The sequence below is a fragment of the Mustela erminea genome, chromosome 5, assembly GCF_009829155.1.
Source record: "Mustela erminea isolate mMusErm1 chromosome 5, mMusErm1.Pri, whole genome shotgun sequence".
NCBI classification, from domain to species: Eukaryota; Metazoa; Chordata; class Mammalia; order Carnivora; family Mustelidae; genus Mustela; species Mustela erminea.
Window position 1 is genome coordinate 14,145,556 of NC_045618.1, and position 23,942 is coordinate 14,169,497.

Genomic DNA, 23,942 nt, shown 5'->3' on the forward strand with positions numbered 1-23,942 from the left:
TGTATACCATGAAGTTAGATACAGAATTTCTTATAATGGAAGAGGGAGGAAAAGAAAAAAGAACAGAAAAGAAACCCAGCCTTCTTATATTCTGTTTCAATTGCTATTCCAATTACTCATGAGGGAGAAAAGTGGAAAGTAAGTCAGACTCTCAGAAAACCTATTTTGCTGTCTTTGTATGAAGAATATTCAGTTCTCTGTTAGCAGCTGACCAAAATCTAATCCATTAAAAAATATATCGCGGTAAGCAGTTCTTGAAAATGTTTATAATAAATGGTAAAAGCCAAGCTTCCACTGTGAGATTAGCAGTTGGAACAGGATGTGTTCATCAGGAAATGGGTTATTGCCTGACCGATGTGCCTTGCCACATGACCTGCAGGACAGATGAAGATTTAAAAGCTTGGAGTACAAGGAGTTGATTTGACCCCACCCCCCCACTGCCACCCAACCTTTGCTTTCTTTTGCATATTACAGTACTGTTTATCGCACCTGGCGTTTTTCTCAGTGAGTCGATTATGAAGTTCAACTTGTAGACAAAAAGCATCAAATATTTTGGAGGTTGTCCCCCTCCCTGCCCTCCCATGCTCATCTAATGACCCGTCCATATGAAAGAAAGCAATATCAGAGGCTCCCCTTCACAATTTTGCTTCCCATGGTTTTAGTTAGCCAGTGTCAACCAGGGTCCAGGAGCAGATGACCCTCTGTCTGACGTGCATCAAAAGGTCACTGGTAGCCTAGCACTCCATCCCAGGACCAACATCATTCACCTCACCACACCAAGTATTTTAGCATCTCTCGTCATCCCAAGAAGAAGAGGGAGTACCTACAAAAGACACTTTGAGAGAGGCCACATTCACGGAACTTCTGTTAGAGTATGTTGTTAGGATTGTTCTGTTTCATTAATCGTTGTTAATCTCTTACCGTGTCTAATTTATAAATTAAATTTTATCATGGGTGTGTATGTAGGGGGAAAAAACACAGCTTCTATGGGGCTCAGTATTCTGGAGTTTCAGGAGCCACTGGGGGTCTTGGAAGGTATCTTCCTCCCAGATACCAGGGGTCTACTGTAATTCACTTTTACAGAACAGACTCTGTAGCTTTAAACAATGATAAGAGAATTGTGAAAGACTCTTTTCCAGAAGTCTAGACTCCCTCCTCCCCCCCCCCCCATCTTAAGATACAGGAAGTACGCAGAGGATTAAGGTGATTTTCCGGCTTCTGCTTGATTGCAAGCCAGTCTCAGACCTAGTGGACAGGAGCGATCATGAGTAATGCCTTCTATGGGGATGATACCTATAGTAACAGGCAGAGTGACTAAGAGATCAAATATGCTGGCTAAAAAGCCTTAGGGAAGCATTATGTGTCTGAGGTCTGATCTATTGTCTGGGAGGTCGGAGAGTGTTAATGCACTCTGCAAAGATTACACTCCCTCTCTAATTGCTCCGACACTTCCTTAAAGGATTTAAACAGTCAGGAAAGGTGACGCTCCTTGTCAATTTTTGTCTTGTGCCTGCAGTTGAAGTTTATCTGTCTTTCCGCTGAGACCACTAGATCAAGTAACCTAGCCGTTGTCAAAAGCATAAACTCTGAATTAAGAGTGAAAGCAATGAGAGATGTTATTTACAGCTCCATTATTATTTGCTCTTTAAATGCTTTGCCTTCCATTTCTGGTGTTTGCATTGGGAAAGTGACAGCATATCTGTGTTCAAAATGGGGGCTGAAATGAGGCTAGGGCTTCCCGTCGATTTTTGATCAGATTGTTATCTTTTCTCCATGCTGTAAGGCCCAGGGTGGCCTCTTGCATTTGTGTTATTTCAGTTAAAGACATGAAGGATAGTGAACTTTAGCATTTCCCCTGCGGCATCCCCCACCCCCAAAACTCTCTCTCTCTCTCTCTCTCTCTCTCTCTCTCTCTCACACACACACACACACACACACACACACACACCATTCTGAAATGTTTATCCTGAATTAGGCATTTACAAGATTAACCCACCAGAAGGACCGGGTGACTTTGTCCAGACCATCACTGTAAATTTCAAATGTCTTACACACACATTTTTACAAAGCTCTCTTCTGCCTTAGAGAATGCTTCCTCAATCCTGTGCGTCTAGGAGCGGATATAGGAAATCTTATCAGACTCTGTGTCTCTTAATGTTGCTTTGATTATAACTCAGTATTTTCAAAATGACACCGAAAAGCTTCAAGGAAGGTTTTGCCAATTCTTCCGTGACGGTAGTTCAGGAAATATAGGGGATCTGTGTATCTGAGCAAGCATATTGAATCCTTAAATTCATCGTGTGTATCGCCGAAGGAGTGGGGAGGGCAAGCTTGCATTCCGCCCCGAGCGTTTCCTACCCGCTACGCACAGTGGCATCATTGAGAGGCAAGAATTCCTCTTAGATCAGTTCAAATAGCTAATACATGTGGCTTAGAGCCTACGATATAATATTTATGTAGCTTCCAAAAGACACTTGGGAGGATTCCCTGTAATTCACCATGGTAGTCTGAATGATGGGTGTAGAAGGATTTTTTTTTTTTTTTAAAGAAATCCTTGTTTGTCCCATGGGATTTTCACACTTTCCGGCTGACGGCACTGTATTTTACTCATACTGTATAAAGCTGTCAGTGTATTCGTTGTGTGTGTCTCCGGAAGGCTCTGAGCAGATGACGGGAACAATTGCTAGAGGAAAAACACATTTGAATCAACATCTTCAGAGCAGAATTTCTCCAGTGCCTCCCGTTCCTGCTCCTACGTGGACTGTCCCTCGCACTTTTTCTTCTCGCGTGCTCTCTCACACTGTTGGTAGATTACACTGAATGTTTCATCTGTATATAAAAATTAAAAATTCAAACAAAAATCTGGCCCGCATGAAGAACAGGCCCTTTGGGCATATGGTTCATTATGCATATTCGTTTAATTACTAAAACACTTGGGATGGCTTTCCTGCCCTTGCTTTCAACTTACAAAGTTGGATCTCTTCTGTTGCACAGAAAATGTAGCACAGAATTCTGCAGGAGCAAAAACGAAAAGAGAAAAAAAAAAGAGCCTTTGAAGAAATTACTAGAATTCACCAAAAGGAAGTGTGATTCTCACGATGAACCCAGTGGAAAGAAGAATTTCTCTCTGTCTCTCTCTCTCTCTTTCTTTCTCTTTTTGGTCCTCTTCCTCCCATGTCTGCCTTTGCCCCTGAAGGCTGGTTTTACTGTGGTTCGTTTATATGAACACAAGCAGGGCAGGAACTGGAGACTGAGGCTTCAGGTTTCAAGTACATTCCTTTGGAGGAGCAGCTCTGGTCTCTCGATGAAGCTGGCTAAGTTTTATTGGTTAGAAGGGGACTACTCTGAAAGTGTGACTTTAATTGATTTTTCAGGGCAAACAGGTGGTGATGGTTTAGACACGCCCTAGCCTCAATGCCATTCCTAATTTGGGGCTGCACATATAATAGCTTTATTAAAATATACAATCTCCTGGCTTTGCTTTTACCTGAACATCTGCCTCTCAGTTTTTAAAGGGCCTTTTAAAATATTTTCATTCTGTGCTTAAGTGGATCATATCCTAGAAAGGCTGGAGGAAGACTTCATTTTCTATTCGTGTCATCAAACTTACTATTTTGGGTTTGAAATGAAAGGCATTAAAATTCAAGCAGCATCTTTAAATAGGATCATTGTTGTTTCAGGAATTTGTGTTGTGGTGGTGGTTGTTTTGGGCACATTTATTTACACGATGCAACAGATTTTGAATATAACAGGCCAAAAACAGAATTTGTCGGTGCTGGGTTTTGATTTGAACTTTTATTTTGGTGAGGAAAAGATCGAGTGAGTGACTGTGTGTGAGTGGATAGGAAAGAGAGAGAGAGAGAGAACACATGTGAGCGCGCGTGTTTGTGTGTGTGTGTGTGTGTGTGTGTGTGTGTGTACATACTGAAGGACCCTATTTGGGGTTCCTTCCAGGTTTATAGTGATGTCTCAGTGTTGTAGGAAATCTTCTCAGATTCCCCCAATCACAAGAAATCAGGACTCTGAAAAGCATGTTTCAGGGAGAGGAAGATCCAAACCTGCCTTCATGTTTGTGTGTTGTGACAGGTATGTGGGCCTCTGATGGAAATTGTGTTCATTTTGATGAAGAAAATAGGTAGTCTGTCAGGGTAATGGGAGACCATTGAAGGCATTCTCATTCAGACTCCTCAAGGGATTGTACTTTGCTAGAAATAACATCACTCCCTAATCACTCTTGGAGGGTTCCTGAATTAGAGCACCTTGGTCTGTTTTAGGCACACTGAATATGTATGGAGCTATTGCAGGCTTAATGGGAATGGATTGCAAACCTCCTTCTTTTAGTGCCAGAAATAAAGCTACAAGGAGAGTAACTTAATATAGTGAACTGCTTTACTTGATCACTGCACTAATGCTAATTAGATACACTTGCTTTATTACCCAGAGCGATTTTTTTCTGTATTCATTCTGATCTAATCTTTCTATGAACATGAAGGAGTCAGTCGTGAGTGTGATGTTTAAGCTCTTTAAGTGTGATGTTTAAGTCACAACTGTAGCCTGATGTTTGTGGGACCAAAGTCAGAGAACACTTTTCGAGAATGCTTTGTCCAATGAGAATACAATTAGAGCCGCATCGGACTTCTACCCGCAGACGGTGCCCACCATGCCAACTGTTACGCGTCTGAAATAATATTTATAGGTACATGCAATGAGATTTTTTTCCCTTGACCCCTTCAAGATACCCAGCTTTATGGGGAGTAAATAGAAGGGTGAAGATTTGTCCTCCCTTCCTTTAATCAGAGCAGAGTATTTGCCGATGGCTTTGAAAGATGTATTTACCAAAATCAGACTTTCAATGGCTCGATTACCAGTTTCTGCAAAAACACTTAATGCAAAATGTATTGTTTGGTGGAAGACCTGAAATTATGATCGTTCCAGGAGGAAAAAGCTGATAGTCACAGCCCATTCGTGGCTTTCGTTCATTTAGTTCAGTGCTTTTCTACTTTGCAAACGTGTTGTTCTGCCTGGATGAGTGGTGTGGGGACTTTTATTGGGTCATTGTTGGACCATTTTCCATTTATATAATATCATCTCACTCACCTAAAAATCAGGATGCTGGATGGGCTATGTTCTATTCTTGTGGCTCTAAGGGGGTGTCTATTTCCTTTCTGTTTCCAACTTACAGAGCCTGCCATGTTCCCTGGCTCATGGTCCTTTCCTCCAGCCTCACATCCAGCAAGGGAACATTGTTGAGTCCTCACACGGCATCTCTCTGGCCTTGCTTTGCCCTCCCATCTTTTTCTGACTTTTCTCTTCTGCCTCCACCTTCCATGTGTAAGGACTGACCCTTGTGATGTCATTGGACTCAACCAGGTAATCCATGCTGATCGTCCTATGTTAAGGTTAGACGGTGAGCCACCTGAACTCCATCTGTCTCCACCTTAGTTTCCCTTTGCACTGAAACATATGCACGGGTTCTGGGGACTAGGACATGGACATGGTTTGGGGAACCATTGTTCAGCCTACCACAACGAGGCCCTTCATTGCAGTCCTTCATTCCTGTTTGTCTGATGCGTAAAGATTTATGAAGCAAGCATTGGCTCCTTGCATAGGAAGGAACTTAGTGAGCCATACTTTTGGGAGGAGGGAAGAGGTTACAGACTATGGACATTTCAGTCAGAGTGGCTGGGAGAATTGTAGTTACAAATACATGTCACATGTTATCAGCAACTTGAAAGATTTCTGGTATTTGGTTAGCTCACTTGGCTTCGCTCAGGGCAACTGGTGTATGATGAAGGGCTTTACCTCTAGGAGGAAGCTGTGTGCCTCTCCACATGGTAGGTCTTGCATATAAAAACCCCAACAAGAAGAGTAATGGGTGGGCTTGTTTCATAGGCCAACCCAAAGGGCTGAGGAGACCAGGAATGTCTTGAAGGGTTGTCCAGAACCCGGAAGTAATTCCTGATGAGTGGATGAGTATAATTGGGCATGAGATCCATAGTGTTTCCCCATGTGGGGGTATAGCTCAGGGGTAGAGCATTTGACTGCATAGTGTTTCCCCATGTGACTTCCCATAGTTCCTCAAAATCCAAACCATGTTTAAGGAACCAACAAAAGCCTATAATATTTTTTTTAAAATATTTATTTATTTGAGAGAGAGAGAGAGAGAATTCGAGTGGAGGGAGAAGAAGAGAGAGAATCCTTAAGCAGACTCCCTCCTGAGCATGGAGCCCTACGTGTGGCTTGATCCCAGAACCCCAGGATCATGACTTGAGCCAAAATCAAGAGTCAGATATTTAACTGACCCAGGTGCCCCCAAACCCAAAGCCTATATTCTTTGTAAAATATCCCTTAGCATCGCGGACAAAAGTGATCTCACCTTTTCTCCTGGCTCATTGCACTTCCTTCCTAAAAGGTTTTTCTGTTTCTCATTTCATTACTCCATTCCCATAATTAAGGGGAAAATTATCTAGTTAACATTATCTAGTTAAATAACTGATCCTTTTATTTTTGGGTTTAGCTTATAATCGCATCTTCAACATATTACCATGCCATACATGTCTAGCTGGCCCCCACTGAGTACCCTCCTTATCTCCAGCCCCATTTCTCTATGATCCCACCCAATTAGTTGTCTCACCACCTCTAAGCATGGGAAGACTTTAATTTTTTTTTTTTTTAACCACTGTCGTGTCTTTTGCTTGTACTTTCTTTTTCTTACTACAAAGAAGTCGAAAGTAAGCACTGCCCCTCTCTATCATTGGACAAACGCAAAGGAATAAGTGAATAAATGTCTTCTTATTGAACCAGTGAATTGCCAGCGTGCTTTTCCACAGAAATAATTTGTGGCCTAGAGACCAACAAACCTTATCTTCCAAGTGGCTTTCTTCTTGCTTCTATTACTGTCTTTTGACTTGGATGCTGTCATTCACCTGCTTTAAGAAGCCTGGCAGTGATGATGACTCCTCCCTTCCATCCTTGCCTTGAGTCCCTCTCAACAGTGCTCGAGGCAGATACTATCCTTCTCATTTTACAGATGAAAAAATATTATGTAATGTTTCCAAGAGCACATTGCTAGGACAGAGAGAGCCATGATTTAGATCCAGTCAAAATGAGTATGTCCCAAGCACCATTAAATAAATGCTTAATGTTAGAAAATGTAATTGCCTCAGAACTGTTGGAAATAACACAGCAGGGAAAAGTACAGTGTGGTAGTTAAGAGCACTTGGCTCCATAGTCAAAGTCAACCACAAATTTAATTATTAACAATTTTATTTTCTCATTTAAAGTGTTCTTTTGATTACTGTATGATTATATGTAATGATGTACTCTGATATTTTTATTTACAACCATATGTAAGTAAAACATGATGAGGAACTCCAGAAATGCGTGTGTGTGTGTGTGTGTGTGTGTGCGTGTGTGTGTGCGCGCGCACGTGTGTGCACATGCGTGAGTTTGAGGGAGTTTATACTGTAGCTTCTGGATGACAGAAAGGGTCTTATTCCTTTTTTAAAATAACAGCAAGTGCTCCGTACATAATAAACAGCCCATGAATGTTGGTTGGATGGAAGTTTGAATTAATTAATCAACTCAGCAGTTTTAATTGATTCAGAACCTATGGTATGTTTGCCCATCTTGACTTTCCGGGAATTGATGTAGAATGGAAGTAAACCACTCGCCAGGACTTTCTCCTGCTCACCATTTTCAAGCCACACACAAGTGTTCACATGGGAGATGCTGTACTGGGGGGATAGTTGTAATTCCTGCATCTGGAGTATCTCGGGTTCTATCCTCTTGCCTTGGTATAAAACCATCCTTTGGATTTTGATTTAGGGCTTCCTGGTCTGCCCTCCAGATTACTACAAGCTGCCTTATGTTGTGCTGTCACCCAACTGCAGTGTTGGGGGACAGGTTGTTCAAATGCAAAGGATTTGGTTAGACTTTTAACACTCACTTTGACTCCCGTTTCAATTCAATAAATCTTTGAGTTTCTATTACATACAAGACACCATCCTATGTTTTATAAGAAATACAGTTATAAATTATATATGCTTCAGGATTTCAAAGAGTAAAACTTGAACAAAATGACCATGATGCCAGGCAAAATACATTTACTTGGTATTTATAGAACCAATTACAAGGCATTATGAAACTCTGGGTAACATAATGGCTTGTTCCAACTAGGGCAACCACTAAGAAAGAAAAAAAAAATAGAAAAGAACATTGGTAGGGGCACTTGGATTAAGGGAGAGAACCAGGCTCCCCACAGAGTGGGGAACCTGACATGGGGCTCGATCCCAGGACCCTGGGGTCATGGCCTGAGCTGAAAGAAGAGGCTTTAACCCGCTGAGCCACCCAGGTGCCCTTTTGTTTTGTTTCCGTTTTTGTTTTTGGCTATTGCAAAGAGTGTTCTTGAAGCTACTAGAATGCATTTCATGGTGGGCATGTGCAAGAGTTTAGAGTCAGGCTCCTGGCTCTTGGCACAACAGCCAACAGCATCATCTGGGAATGTTGTAGACATGGGATTTCCTGGGCCCCACCCAAACCTGTGGAACCAGAAATTCCAGGGGTAAGGCCCAGCAACCTTGTTTAAACCAGCCCCCTAGTACTTCTCATGTACACTAATTCTTATGTACACTAATGTTTGAAACCCACCACTCCCAAATTTATATTGAAGAGTGGAGTTACGAGGTTATCCCATCTACACATTGTGTTTGGTCAACGTGAACCATTTCCCAAGTGATTGAACACCAGACATCAAATCAAAGCTTATTGTTGTTCTGCATTTTGGAAGACTATTGGGATTCTCTGACTTTGTAAATTCTATCCCATCTTTTGTGTGATGTGGTACCTTGGTGTAGTTTTAATTTGCATTTTCCTCATTACAAATAAGAGTTCTACGTTTGGGGGGCCTTTTTGCTGCTTTTGTTCTTCTTTACCCCCTCCGTTTTTACTGATTTATAGAAGTGTCTCATTAATCTAGAGAGAAATTCTTCATGAGGAAAATATCTTCTCCAAGTTTGTGGCTTATTTCTTTACTCTATATTAACTTGTGATGAAAATATTCTTGTATTTCATGTCAGATTTATCAGGTTTTTTTTTACCTGTGGTTTGTGTATTTTGTATCATTATTGAGGATTGTTCATATCCCAAAGTTATAAAGATGTTCTTTAATTTTTTGTTTTTTACATTAAAATTTTAAAAAAGATTTTAGTTATTAATTTGACAGAGAGACAGAGAAAGAGAGAACACATGGAGGCAGAGCAGCAGGCAGAGAGAGAGGGAGAAGCAGACATCCCACTGAGCAGGGAGCCCAACATGGGGCTCAATCTCAGGACCCTGTGATCATGACCTGAGCTGAAGGCCGACACTTAACCAACTGAGCTACCCAGGCACCCATTAAATTTTTAAAGCTACTTTTGATTTCATTGTTGTTTTCTAGCTATCTAGTTAAACTAATTCCAGTTCTTGAATCTTCTACTTTTTTCCTAGTGATCTGCAATTTTCAGAAAATTATAGATCAGGTTTCCACATGTGGGTGGGCTTGCCCATTAGTCTCTTGTCTATACCTGTAATGTTACACAAACATCATTTGGCTTTAGCATGATTCTAATTTATTTTTAATTTTCAGGAATGCCTTGGCTATTCTTGGCTTTTTGCCCTTCCACATAAAAGTTGGAATTGATATGCTATAGTCCACAAAAATAGAACAAGACAAAACCAGTATTGAAAAATAAGTCACACTCAAAATAAGTTAACTGTCAAAATCAAGACATTGAAAAATTACAGCAAAATGAAACCAAATGAGTTAGAAATAAAAATAAGAGCAAAATCAATGAAGTAGAATACATGTGTAAAATAAAAGGGAAAATAAAATTAAAAATTGTCTCTTCAAAAAAAAGCTTAGTATAATTGATTATTTTCTGAGAATTTTCAACGTACAAAATAAAGGCACAAGTAAATAGTGTCTGACATTAAAATGAGAAAAAAATAGATGAAGCAGAGATTAAACATAAGAGGATACTATGAAATCTTATGCTTTAAATGTTAAAAAAATATGAAATAGATTAAATTTATAGAACAACATATCAAAGTGACTGAAAAAGAATGAGAACATTAATGACCTTAAAACCATTAAATAATTGAGTCAGTAATTTAATATCCTTCCAGAAAATAAACTGAGGCAACTTTAGAGGTAAATTTTACCAAACTTTATAAGAACATATAAATCCTGTCATACATACATTCCTTCCAATTATCTTCTGGCTCTTACCATTTTTTTGGAAGAGTCAGTTGTCAGTTTGATTGTTGTTCATTGGGAAGACTTCCTTTCCTTTCCTTTCCTTTCCTTTCCTTTCCTTTCCTTTCCTCCTTCCTCTTCTTTCTCCTTTCCTTTTCCTTCTTCCTTCCTTCCTTTCTTCCTTTTTCTCCCCAGTGTCTGCCTTTCAAGCTTATTTTTGTCATCAGTTACGTGCAGTTTTGCTTTGAGGTGCCTACATGTGGTTTTCCTTCTCTTCATCATATTTGAGTTTCTTTAAATCTGTAACTTCACATCTTTTATAAATTTTGGACAGTTCTCATCCAGTATCATTTATAGCTTTTCCTCTGTTCTCTCTTTCCTTTCTTCTCCTGGATTCCATATTTTTAGGTATAAATGAAATTTTTCTCAGTGTGCATGGGGTTTTTGTACTGTATTTTCTTAGCATATTTATCTTTTTTCTGCCAATACACCAAATCATGAATCTTCTCTTTTCTGATCTGTTATTAAATTCATTTTAGGAGTTCACACTTTTACTTATCTTTTTTTTTTTTTTTTTTTAATTTCTAGCCTTCCATTAGATTCTGTTTTAGAGATTCCAACTCTCTGCTGATATTCTGCATGCTGTTACCCATTTTCCTGGGTAATTGAAACTATTTTAAAATTTATATCTGATTACTCTAACCTCTTAATTACCTACTTATTCTGGTTGTCTGTTTTTCTCTTAATTTTTGGTCATTCTTTTTAATCCTAACCATGACTAATTTTTTTTTATTAAATATTGCATAAGATTTATTAAAATGATAAAGGGGATATGGAACTGTGTTGTTTCCACTGAGAGGATATAGGGGAGGTAATAAGAGTCTAACAAGTCTTTATTATACAGTTAGGGTTGAAATGATCCAAGGTAGGAGGATTTCAGGCATTCTGAGGGTGGGTCTATTTCTGGTTACCCCTACACTTCTGCATAGCCCTTCAGGTGTCTTAATGAAAGCCTGTTGTGTCTACGAGAGCCCTTTGTTCCTACTACTCATTCACAGTCCGTGAGATTGCTAAAAGCTTTTAGTTTCCACTTTGTGCTTGGTCTCAACCTTTCACCCTAAACTTGCATGTCTTAGAAAATCGTAAATCAGGAAAACTGCATGGCGAATGACGGGCTTGAATCTCTCCTGTTCATTTTGTCTCTGAAGTTTCGGCTGCCATAGTTTTTGTGTACTCTGATTTTTTAGCTCCCTAGATTATTAAAACAGAAGCAAGCTCTAACCTGCTACTCTGGGTCTGGTCACTATGTCATCCCACATAGTGAATTGGGCAAAAGAAACAAAAAATAAATAAATGAATAAATAAAATCCCTGAAAGAGATAAAGCAGTAGCAAACCAAGCTACCAAGCTTCACCTCATTGCATTTGTCTTCCATTCTTGGTCTTGTCTCCATGGACCCTGGATACCTTTATTGTTCTCATATGTCTTCAACTAGAGTTTGTTAATTTGGGTGTAGTATCCAGTCTTCACAGTTGTTTTATGGGTCTTTGTTTTTGTGTGAGTTTTGTTTTTCTGCAGGAAGATTGAGGTAGAGCTTCAACTTCATGCTGAAAGGTTGAAGTTTATGTTTCTCCTTAACACATGGGTTTAACATGAAGGTGTCTTAGGATTCTTTAAATCAAACCATACCACTCCCAATGTATGGGTTTTACTGACTCCCCATTTTGTTCTAGATTGTCTCATTACACACAGAGTAGCCTCTTTTTTTGTAAGTCAATATTTATTTAGATTGGTGTACAGATTTATCATTGCTTTTGAGCACATACATCCTTGCATTCAGCCTTTGGACCAGGAATAATTTTCCTTCTCTTTAAAATAAATCTGTACACTATCATGAGCATCTTTTGGTGATAAGCACTGCTGGCTCATATATTTCTGAAAATGTCTTTGTTTTACTCATAAGATAATTTGCTAGATATACTATTCTGAATTGAAAGACTGAAATTTTATATGTGCTGTAGTGTCTTTTTGCTTTCCTTTTTGCACTGAGATAAAGTCACTCAAATTGCTTTTTCTTTGCAGTTGAGCTGTTTTTTTCTCTTTAGATTTAGTTTCTTTTTTGTTTCCAGGTGTTTTTCCGTTCTGCTATGGCATTTTTATATCTAAATTCTTCATATATTATGGTATATATGGTATCACGGTATGTATACATGTGGTATATATATCATGGTATAAATATCTTTTCTTTCTTTCCTTCCTTCCTCCCTTCCTTCCTTCTTGTTTGTTTCCTAGATGGGTATCTTTCTACAATTTTGGGAAATTCTCAGGCATTTTATCTTCATATATTGCTTCTTTCCCATTCTAGCGTTAACTCTTTCTCCCTACCCTGAACATCTCCTTTGTATCATCCATATCTTTTAACTTCTCTTTATATCTGTATCTCTGTCTCTCTGGCCTACATTCTGAATAATTACTTCAGAATCATTTTGCATTTCACTTATTTTCTCTTCAGCTTCTTCTAGTCTTTTAATCAGTATACTGATGGTGTTTAAATTGCATCCTTACCACTTTATATTATTCCTCACCAAAAATCCAGCTCAAATTCCATGGTCCATCTTTAAAATAATTTCCTTTCCTTCTCTACCTTCATTATATTCAGTTAACAGAGGCTTAGGAAAGCATGGCTATTGGAAAAAATCTGCCTCTTGACAGATGTAGTACAATTTCTGTAATCCTTTCTCCTTTCCTCTCGTCTAGATTATGTAATTAGAGCTGTCCTCAAGCTCTAATTCCTCCTCCGTAGCCTCAGTCAGATCATGACAGCGGATAACATAAGGGTCCTTCTTCTGCTCATAGCCCTTCAACAGCCACTCCCTTAGTATATACTTCAGAGATCTTACAGCCATGTTCCAGGCCCCTCAAGACTGACTCCTAGTCCTTTCTCACTTCTGTTCTCTTTCTAAGTGTCTTACTCACTCTGATCAGCCACAGGGGTTCTTGCCATCCCTTGCACGTACCAGGCATACTCCCACTTTGGGACCTTTGGATACACTATTCCTTTTGACCAGAAACACGACTGAACTGGATTTCCACACTTCCTCCAAGGACTTGGCTCACATTTTGCTCCCTCCACAAGGCCTTCCCTGGCCGCCTCCACTTACATTTGTACCCCTTTACCTGTTGCCTTGTATTACCTTCCATTCATCACTGTTTGGTTTATTTTCACATTTCTAGTTTTTAATTGTCTGTTACATAATATAGAGTTTGCTTATTTATTTTATCTATCTCATGCCTATCCCCAAATACAGTGTAGATTCTATTAAGGCTGTTTTGTTATTGTTGAAATTGTTAGGGGTGGTGGTAGGTTTGCTGGTTTTGTTCACTTTTGTCTCTCAATCAACGTGGTTCAGCTTTTCCCGCGGGAACCATGGATGATACAGAAGAGAAGAAAAGGAAGGTTCCTGCTGTGTCAGCAACCCTTAAGGAAAAAAAAAAAAAAAAAAATTTCACAGAGCTGTCGATCAACCACCTGAGTAAGACATTTGCCCAAAACATGCTTTGAAAGGGAAACAGGAAGTTTATCTACGAAAAAGCTAAGCATTACCACAAGGAATATGTGCAGATGTACAGAACTGAGATCAAATAGGTAGGATGGCAAGAAAAGCTGGCAACTTCTACATACCTGCAGAACCCAAGTTGGCGTTTGTCATCAGGATGAGAGGCATCAGCGGTGTGAAGCCAAAGGTTCAAGGATTGTGGAACCATATATGGCATGGAGGTACCCAAACCTGAAGTCAGTGAATGAATTGATCTATAAGCATGGTTGTGGCAAAATCAAGAAAAAGTGAATTGCCCTTGTAGATAACACATTGGTTGCTCATAAATATGATATGATTGATAAATACGGCATGATTTGGTATGGAGGTTCTGATCCATGAGATCTATACTGTTGGAAAATATTTCAAAGAAGAAATAACTTCTTATGGCCCTTCGAATTACCTTCTCCTTAAAGGGGAATGAAGAAAAAGAGCACTCCTTTTTTAGAAAGTGAAGATGCTGGCAACAGGGAAGACCCAGGCTATTTAGAAGGATGAACTAATAACCTGGGAAGACCCAGGCTATTTAGAAGGATGAACTAAGGTATCTACCATGATTATTTTTGTGATCTGGTCAGTTACTAAATAACTACTTCAAATTGAAAAAAAGAAAAAAAATTAAAAAGAGCAAATGAACATAGTTTGTAGTATTCAACAAATATTTAATGAAGGGAAAATGAACAATGAATTTCTACTTGAAGTAAAGCAGTGATGATAAGATGGGGTTAGTATACAGTGCTCTGGGTTGTATTTAAAGGAAACATGCCCAAGGTGATGAAATGCTGAAGGAGTAGCTTTCTAGATGAGCAAAGAGTATGTTCAAAAGCAAAATCCTGAACACCATTTCATGTATGGGGTCTGCAAAGAGTGTATCTTGATTTTGAATCTAGAATTTGTGAAGGATATTAACTTATGAATAATAGTCAATATAAGCAGGTTCAAGGAAGATCTTACATATTAAGCTATCATGTCTCCATGTCGTAATGTAGGCCAGGAACCTATAAAGACTTTTAATCAGATAAGTGGACATTAGAAGACCTGGAGGTGTTTTTTGGTGTATACTAGGGTTTTCCTTTATTACAGTAGTATGTACAACACTTTTTTTTTTCTCTTTTCACAGTAATAAAGTAAGTTCTACTTTCTTGAGAAGTAGCTGCTTACTGATTTGTTAGAACAATGAATGTGTACTTGGTCAAATTAAAAACAGATTCTTATACTACTCTCTCTTTGTTTAACCTTGGAGTTCTTTGGAATAGAAGTAGCATAACTTTGTTTCATTTTTTACCTAATACCTTTATTCTAAAATAATCATATGTGTAAGAATCTCTTCTCAAATTATTCCCTGTGCTTATGGATGGTTACTCATAAAGACTGTATGATTATTTCAAGACACTGTTTTTAAATATTTTAATTTTCAGTATAACAAATGAACTTATTTTCACAATATTAGGAAAGAAATGTGTGTTGTTGTTGTTGTTGTTGTTGTTTTCTTGTTGGTCATAAGGCAAAGACCACTCCAGTGGTTTTCACTGAGGGTAAGTCTCCTCTTCAGTATTTTGCAGATGAAACACCTTCTAACCCCTTTGAATAATCAATCCAAGCTCTTGAACTTTGAAGCAGAAGTGCCTTAACCAAAATAAATCAACTAGCCTTTCCTTCATGCTTCTTGGGATATTGCTTGTCTGTATGATTTTAACTCAGTGGTCTAGTAAGGTGGGAGTTTGGGACAGTAGGAAGGAAGATGATTATTGGGTTAATTTTCATCTGTTTTCCTTCTAGGATATCTGTTCATTTTTACTCTGACGCTAAGTCTTAACTGTATTTGTGAAATGAATCTTGACCTCTTTTTTCTCTCTTTAGAAACCTCAGTGTTTGAGTTGTAGGAATGAGTAACTTAGAAAGTACAGTGTTCATGACTGAAACTTGATATAAAAGTTTTTCAGCAATTTTCTACCAAAAGTGAACATTTTTTATTACGTACTTAATGTATTTATGCCATCTTAAGTCATCCTATGTCATTCTACAGTAGAATAGCAATATAAGATTATCTAGTTAATCTGACCAATATTGAGTCAAGGTGGTATTCTGTAAACAATAATCATATTAATTAATTAATTAATTAATTAATCATATTATTAATCATTAGTGGTGAGTCTAATGATTTATGAGAACAAATAAACAAAAAGAGCAGCCCTATCAAAACTTTTATATTGAAATGAGGATCTTGATTCCATTTTTCAGTTTCTTTTAACATTATTTTCATGGGCAATGTGTGATCATAATTTGTATGTTTGTTTTGTTTGTCTCAACAAAGGTAGTGTTTTTAGGAGTTATTCAGGGACTTGGCTTCATGTAATCTGGCTGTTTTCTAGTCTTAAATCCACTCTCAAGGGACAGGACAGAATCTTAATATAATTTCAAATGAGGCTATCCCAGAGTATTTAGGAAAACAGCAGTGCCATTGAACTTGGTATCCCAAGTTAAATATTTGCAAGCGAGGCATCCTCTTGGATGTGTAGAAGGTAATTCAGCCATTGGATTGCTTGATTACTTATTTACAAAAGACTTCATAATGAAACCTGAGGAAAACATAGCCTGATTTGTTCTTTAAAACTTTTTGTGATGTAAGGTAACATCTTTGTACTGTCATATCTAATTAAACAATATCTAGAGGATTTACACAAATGTCTATGGCAGTGCTGGATAGGTTCATCAGTCACAGCTCCCTTGGTACCACGGACTCTCTCACACATATTTCTGTCTTTAACATTTTCCCTAGAAAAACATGAAGTCTCTTTATGAATCACTTTTTCCTCATCTGAGACTTGTCATGTATTTATTTTTGAATCTATTTTTATAAAAATTTTGATAAGTTTTGAGGCAAAAAATGAAGAAATAGCTGTAGCTAAAGATTTAAGGTAATTTCTTAAAGTTATGTATTGAGAGAAGATACAGACTGGGTCACCTTTGCATCTGGCTCATGGAGTGACAGAAGGAAACCCACAAGATAGAGTTAAGAAGCTTTCTTGGTATCAGAGAAATTCAGCTTCATGTACTGGTTCTGACGTTTTGTAGTTGTTTCAATTTTTTTTTTTTTTAGATTTTATTTATTTATTTGACAGAGAGAGATCACAAGTAGGCAGAGAGGCAGGCAGAGAGAGAGGAAGAGAAGCAGGCCCCCCACTGAGCAGAGAGCCCAATGCTGGACTCAATCCCAGGACCCCGAGATCATGGCCTGAGCTGAAGGCAGCGGCTTAACCCACTGAGCCACCCAGGCGCCCTGTAGGTATTTCAATTCTGAGCAATGTTCCATTGAATGGATATATTATGTTCACTTGTTGCTGGACATTTGGGCTCTTGCCTGTTTTGCTGTTATTTGGAATTAAGCTGCTATGCTCTGAACATTTGTGAACAAGTCTTTGTGGGACGTTCATTATTTATGTTAAATTTCTTCATTTCGGAGTAGGAAGGCCGTGGATTATAGTAGACGTATGCTCAAGTTTTTGAGAAACTTCCAGGTGGTTTTCCAAATCAGTTGTGTCATTTTGTATTTCTACCTGGAGTGTCTGAGAGATCTCGTTGTTCCACAAACTGTCAATACTTTCTCTCTTGTCAGGTTTTTTGATTGTAGTCTTTCTAGTAAGCATGCATTGCTGTTTCCCAGGGGCCTTTATTTGCATTTACTTGATGGGTAATCATGTTCCATATTTTTTATGTGCTTTTAGGTATTCACATAGATTTCTGTATGTGTGAAGGGCCTGGCCAAATCTTTGGCTCTTTTTTTTTTTATTTTTTAAGATTTTATTTATTTATTTGACAGAGAGAGATGACAAGTAGGCAGAGAGACAGGCAGAGAGAGAGAAAGGGAAGCAGGCTCCCTGCTGAGCAGAGAGCCCGATGTGGGACTCAATCCCAGGACCCTGGGATCATGATCTGAGCCAAAGGCAGAGGCATTTACCCACTGAGCCACCCAGGTGCCCCTTTGGCTCATTTTTATTGGATTATCTTCTTCTTAATTCTTGTAAGAATTTCTTATATATTCTGGGTACAACTTGTCTTTCAGTATATGTGTAGATAATATTGTTCCCCATTTTGTGACTTTTCCGTTTTCTTAGCTGTATCTTTCAAAGAGCAAATGAAGATTGCTGCCAATAAACTCCACTTTTTCTTTTATTTACATTATTCTTTGTACTTTTTGTATCTTAATAAATGTCACCCAAGATGGCAAAGGTTTTTCCTCATATGTTTTCTTAGACATTCTAAAATTTGAACATTTATATTAAAATATTATAATCCATTTAGAGTTATTTCTTATATATTGTAGGTGGTAAGGATTAATGATTTTCTTTTTCCCCTCACACATGTATCCAATTGTTCCAGTGTCATTTGTTGAAAAGACTCTTATTTCTCCTATACAGTTATCTCTGCCACTTTCTTAATTAACTGCATGTATGTGGATCTGTTTCTGGACCTGTTTTTTGTTCCAATGATCACTATGCCTATCTTTTTGCTAGCATCACACTGTCTTCATTACTATATATTTATAAATTATGAAATTAGGCAATGTAAGCTTTTTTGTTAAAATTGCTTTAATGATCCTGTCGCTTACATTTCCAGATAATATTTAGAATCAGCTTGTCAATTTCTACAAAATTGAGATTGCTTGCTTCTACAAATAAGTTCATAGACAACTGCCATGTAAACAATATTGAGTCTTCCAACCCATGAATGAGTGGTGTATCTATCCACTTACTTATTTTAATCTTATAATTTCCAGTGAAGAGATATTCTCATATTTTATGAGTTTTATTCCTATATATTTTATGGGTTTTGATGATACCATAAATGGAAATCTTAAAATGTCATAATCCAGAGGTTATTTTTGATACTAGCATATAAATATGGAATTTACTTTAAAAAATAACTTTATACTCTGTGACTTTGCTGAATTTCATTATTTCTAGGATTGCTTTGTGGATTCCTTAGAATTTTCTATGTTAAAAATCATGTCATCTATAGAGATAGTTTTGTTGTTTTCCTTCTTATTTGAGCTTTTTATTCCATTTCTTTTACTTTATTGCAATGATTAGAATATTTAGTCTAATGCTGAATAGAGGTAGCAAGACCAGACATCCTTACCTTTTCCCTACTTTTAGAAGGCTATTGTGCAGTTTTTATTCTCATCTCATCTCTGCTTTTTATTCTTATAGTATTTATTCCATTAACATTTAATGTAACTACTGATATTGTTGGACTTAGATAACCATTTTGTTATTTTCCACTTGTCTACTATGCTCCTCATTCCTGTTTCTCTTTTGTGCCTTTTAACATTCTATTTTAACTCACTGGAGTATTCTTTCAGTGATGGTTCTAGGGATTAAAGTGCATGTGTGAATGTGTAATCTCCCTTAACTTTTGATAGTCAATTTAGAAGTATTATTGAATCATTTCATCTAAAACATAGAAACATTGCAACTCATCTAAGTCTATTTATCCACTCATACCTACCTCCTTTATATTTTAGTTTTCATATATATCACATATAAGTACATTATATATCCTACCAAGATGATGCTATAAGCATAGCTTTAAACAACTGTATGGATCCTAAAGAAAGTAAAATTTAAAAATAGTCTTTAATATTGTCCTATGTATCTACCATGTGATGCTCTCTGTTTCTTCCCGAAGTTTGAGTTTCCCTTCATTCTGAAGAATTCCTTTAGTATTTATTGATATGAAGTTATACTGGTAAAGAATTCTTTTAATTTTCTTTTATATAAATCTTTACTTCACATTCATTCATAAAGGATATTTTCCCTGGGTATAGAAGTCTGGGTTGACAATTTTTGTTTCTCTTACTGTTGTTCATTTTAACACTTTAAAATGTTGCAGTGTCTCCTTGCCTCCATGGTTTCTAATGTGAAATTCATGTCCATTCAAATAGGTATGTTCACAAACATTGTAGTGTGATGCTTGTGTGATTACAATATAGTGTGTGTATTGATTACAATATAGATGCCTAAGCCTGGTTTTCTTAAACCTATTCTGCTTGGGTTTCCCTAAAAAGTGTTCAGTCATTAGTTCTTTACATAATTTTGAACTTCTTCCTTTCTCTGAGATTCCAAAAATCTATTTTAGAACTTCTGAAATTATCCCATGGACCACAGTCTATTAAATTTTTCCAAACATTTTTCACTTTCAGATAGGATTTCATTGTTTTTTTTTTTAAGATTTTATTTATTTATTAGAGAGAGAAAGAGAGTGGAGGAGGAGTAGAGAGAGAAAGACAAGCAGACTCTACACTGAGCGCAGAGCCTGACATGAGCTTGATCCCAGGACCCTGACATCATGACCTGAGCCAAAATTGAGAGTCAGATGCTTAATCAATTGAGACACCTTATAATTCACCCTTCAACAATAGTCAAATTATGGAAGGAACCCAAATGCTATGTCTGTCAGTTGGTGAAGGGATAAAGAAAATGTATGTATGTAGACATATATGTGTGTGTGTGTGCGTGTGTGTGTGTGTGTATATATATGTATATATACATATATATATACACACATATACATATATATATGTATATATAATGGAATATCATTCAGCCGTCAAAAAGAATGAAATCTTGACATTTGCAATGATGTGGTTGGGGCTAGAGAGTATTATACTAAGCAAAATAAGTCATAGAAAGACAAATACCACATGATTTCACTCATATGTGGAATTTAAGAAATAGAACAAATGAACATGAGGAGGGGGAAAAAGAGGAAAACCAAGAAACAGACTCTTAACTCTAAAGAACAAACTGATGGTTACCAAAGGGGTGGTGGGCAGGGGTTGGGTGTGGGAATGGGTTAAATAGGTGATGGGGATTAAGGAGGGTATTTCTTGGGATGAGAACTGGGTGTTGTATGGAAGTTTGAATCACTAAATTCTACACCTGAAACTAATATGGTATGCTAACTAATGGGAATTTAAATAAAACTTGGAAGAAAAAAAACATAATTCACCTTGAAGTTGACATCTGTTGATTGCCTCTGCCTTAAAAATCGGTTACATTTTCCTGACCTTTTGTATGTCACGTGATTTTTAATTGTGCCTTAGATATTAGGAATGTTATGCAGCAGAGACCCTAGATTCTCCCCTGTTCTTTCACATAGGTTGACCTTATTTTTTAAGAAGATATTTAACTTCATTAAACTCAAACTGCAAATTCTGTCACACCTCCTGTGGGTGGCAGCTCTGATCCCAGTTAAGACTGTTCTGAATCTGCCCCCACATCTATGGCAGAGACTGCAGTAAATTTCACATACAGAATTTGGGGTTTTCCTTTGCTTGTTATCTCCTTCCAGTGTTCCTCTCTACCATGGCCCTGATTGTCCCCAATTTCTTCGCTGGTTTCATCTATTCAGAAAAATAGCAAATTTTTCTTTTGAGTTTTAACCAACTGGTATTATCATTGTGATAGCAGCTGCTCTTGAAGGAAAGATGCAAAATGTTACAGTGACCCCATGCAGACCTGATTTCTTCTTTAAGCTTTGAACTTCCATGCAAAGTTCACAGATCAGAATCTCAGGTCTGTCTACCAGCTATCAGAGTCTACTATCTATCACTGGACTTTTTTTTAAAATTTGTTTTCAGGTATTAGTATTATTAATATTATTATTATTTTGCTAGAAGGTATTAGGAAATCAATTATTCATTACAGAGGTAGGAATTATAGATTGATTCAAAAAAAATTTTTTAAGTAAGCCCCACAATCAACGTGGGGCTTGAACTTACAACTCTGAGTCACATGCTCTATCCACAAAGCCAGCCAGGCACCCCTTAAAAATATTTCTGCGTGCACTAGTGACTCTCTCTGAAAGTTATTAGTACTTTAAATGTGATTTTTAAATGCTGCTCAATTTCTGTTATAAAACACTTTCTTATATTACTTAACTATACTTGATAGATGCAAATGTTATGGCAAATGAGGTATTTATCTAGCACAACAGCCTTCTAATATTAGTTGATGTACAAGTAATTTTGTTAAAGACATTTTATAAATAGCTTTATGATGACGAAAATAAAAATATGCTATTTCCTGATTTTTCCCAATAGTTTTGTATCAGCCTCTTCACTTGAAGTTATATTTAGCAATGTAAAAAAACAATAAAATTTCACTTATCCAGTAGATAGACATTAAGGAATAGTAACCATTTAGAACACAGTTAAAATCAGTTAAAACTTCTAGTCCTAAAAGAACTTTAAAAATAAAGAAAAATAGGTAAAAATTAGAAAATTCTCTAGCTTCATCTAGTAGAGGAATCACTGTACTATTTTTTCTGCTTCACTCTTTTGATCATATCAAAGAAAAACAAGACATAAAAGTAAAAGAAACCTTATAAAGAAAAGTAAAAGAAAATATAAATTATAAATCAGCAAATAAAACTGATAAAGCATACCAGATGAATAGCCTGGAGGAAATCAACAACATAATAATATGCATTGATTCAAAAAGCATTTTAAAAATTCTATACTTAGGGACACCTGGGTGGCTCAGTTGGTTAAGCAGCTGCCTTCGGCTCAGGTCATGATCCCGGCGTCCTGGGATCGAGTCCCACATCGGGCTCCTTGCCCTCTGCAGGGAGCCTGCTTCTCCCTCTGACTCTGCCTTCCACTCTGTCTGCCTATGCTCGCTCTTGCTCACTCTCTCTCTGACAAATAGAATCTTTAAAAAAAAAAATTCTATACTTAAAAAAAATTAGAGATTTAGCACTAAAAGAAAATAGAAGTAACACCTAGATTGGATGGCAAAAAAACCACCACCAACAACAAAGATGTTGTCATGATTTGCAGTTTATATGATTTTCCACATCAGATCTCCAAAAGGATAGATTTGAAATCCCCTACAGCTGATAAGAGGGGACCAAAATAATGTGAACAACATACAGAAATCTATGTTCCTGTGCCCAGAAATAGCCAATTAAAGTATATAAATTTAAAATGCCCTCATTCATGATAGTATCAAAACTCTTAAGTTACACAGAAAAATAATAATAAAACATACACAAAATGATCATGTTTTTCATCAGCATGATGAAAGTAATAAAATATTTTAAGATACAGAAATGTCCTGAATATATGGAGAAACAAATAATCTTTATGATTTGGAAAGCCAGTACCAAGATGTCAGTTCTCTCCAAATTGGTAGATACATTCAAGGCTATCCCAGTGAAAATTGCACCAAGAATTTTATGGAACATTACAAATTGGTTTTAAAATACATGTAGAAGGGTAAAGAACAAAGAACTACCAGAGATAATTTTGAAGGTAAAATAATACCAACTTGCTCACTCATATCATCTGGTTATTAAACTACAGTTAAAGATGTGGTCTTGATAAAATAGAATATGTATTAATGGACAGGATTGGAGTGTCCTTAAACAATAAACGCACCCATGTGGGAATTTGGTATGTAGCAGAAGTGAAGTGTCAATGGAATTAGTGAACAAAAATAGGGATTGATACCACAATCTAGTTGTATAAGTTGGCTATCCAGAAGCATCCAAATTAGATGCTTTTTTCCAGGTATAAGCCAAAAAACCACTTGAGACGAAAAATAAGGAACACACACATACAATTATTTTTTGAGAGAAAACACAATGAAATAACATTATCATCTCAGAGTAGAATGTGATTCCTTAAGTAGAACATTGAACATGAAGAGCATGAATTTTAAGGTTGAAGGTGAGTATGTTTGACTACATTAAAAAGTATAAATAGTTTCATCTTAAGCTTTTAATGATGAGAGGATAATGGAGAAATTACTAAACATTAATTTGAATGGGGTGCCATGTATTAGTTAAAATGAATATACTTTTTTAAAGAAGATTTATTGATTAGAGAGAACACAAGTGGGGGAAGAAGGAGAGGGATATATATATGGGTCTTGATCCCGGCACCCGAGGATGATCTGAGCTCAAATTAGATGCTTAACTGACTGAGCCACTCAGATACCCCAAAAAATGAATATACTTGATTTATACCTATACCATCAACAGATCTATGGAACATAATATTGAATAAAAAATTTCAGAGTGATGGGAACATTTTGATGCTCTTGATG

At 37.1% G+C, this 23,942-nt stretch overlaps 1 protein-coding gene across 13 annotated transcripts in view; it reads left to right on the plus strand.

Moving 5' to 3' along the window:
• Positions 1-23,942, plus strand: part of MCTP2 (multiple C2 and transmembrane domain containing 2) — a 347,996-nt gene that overhangs the window by 282,038 nt on the left and 42,016 nt on the right. The window contains exon 18 of one of the 13 annotated variants that reach the window (XM_032342147.1): positions 13,645-14,327. The exons of the other annotated variants lie outside the window; for them this stretch is intronic. Coding sequence (XP_032198038.1) covers positions 13,645-13,767 — 123 coding nt within the window. The 3' untranslated portion in view covers positions 13,768-14,327. Of the gene's footprint in view, positions 1-13,644; positions 14,328-23,942 lie in introns of those variants that run through there. 13 annotated transcript variants of the gene reach the window in all.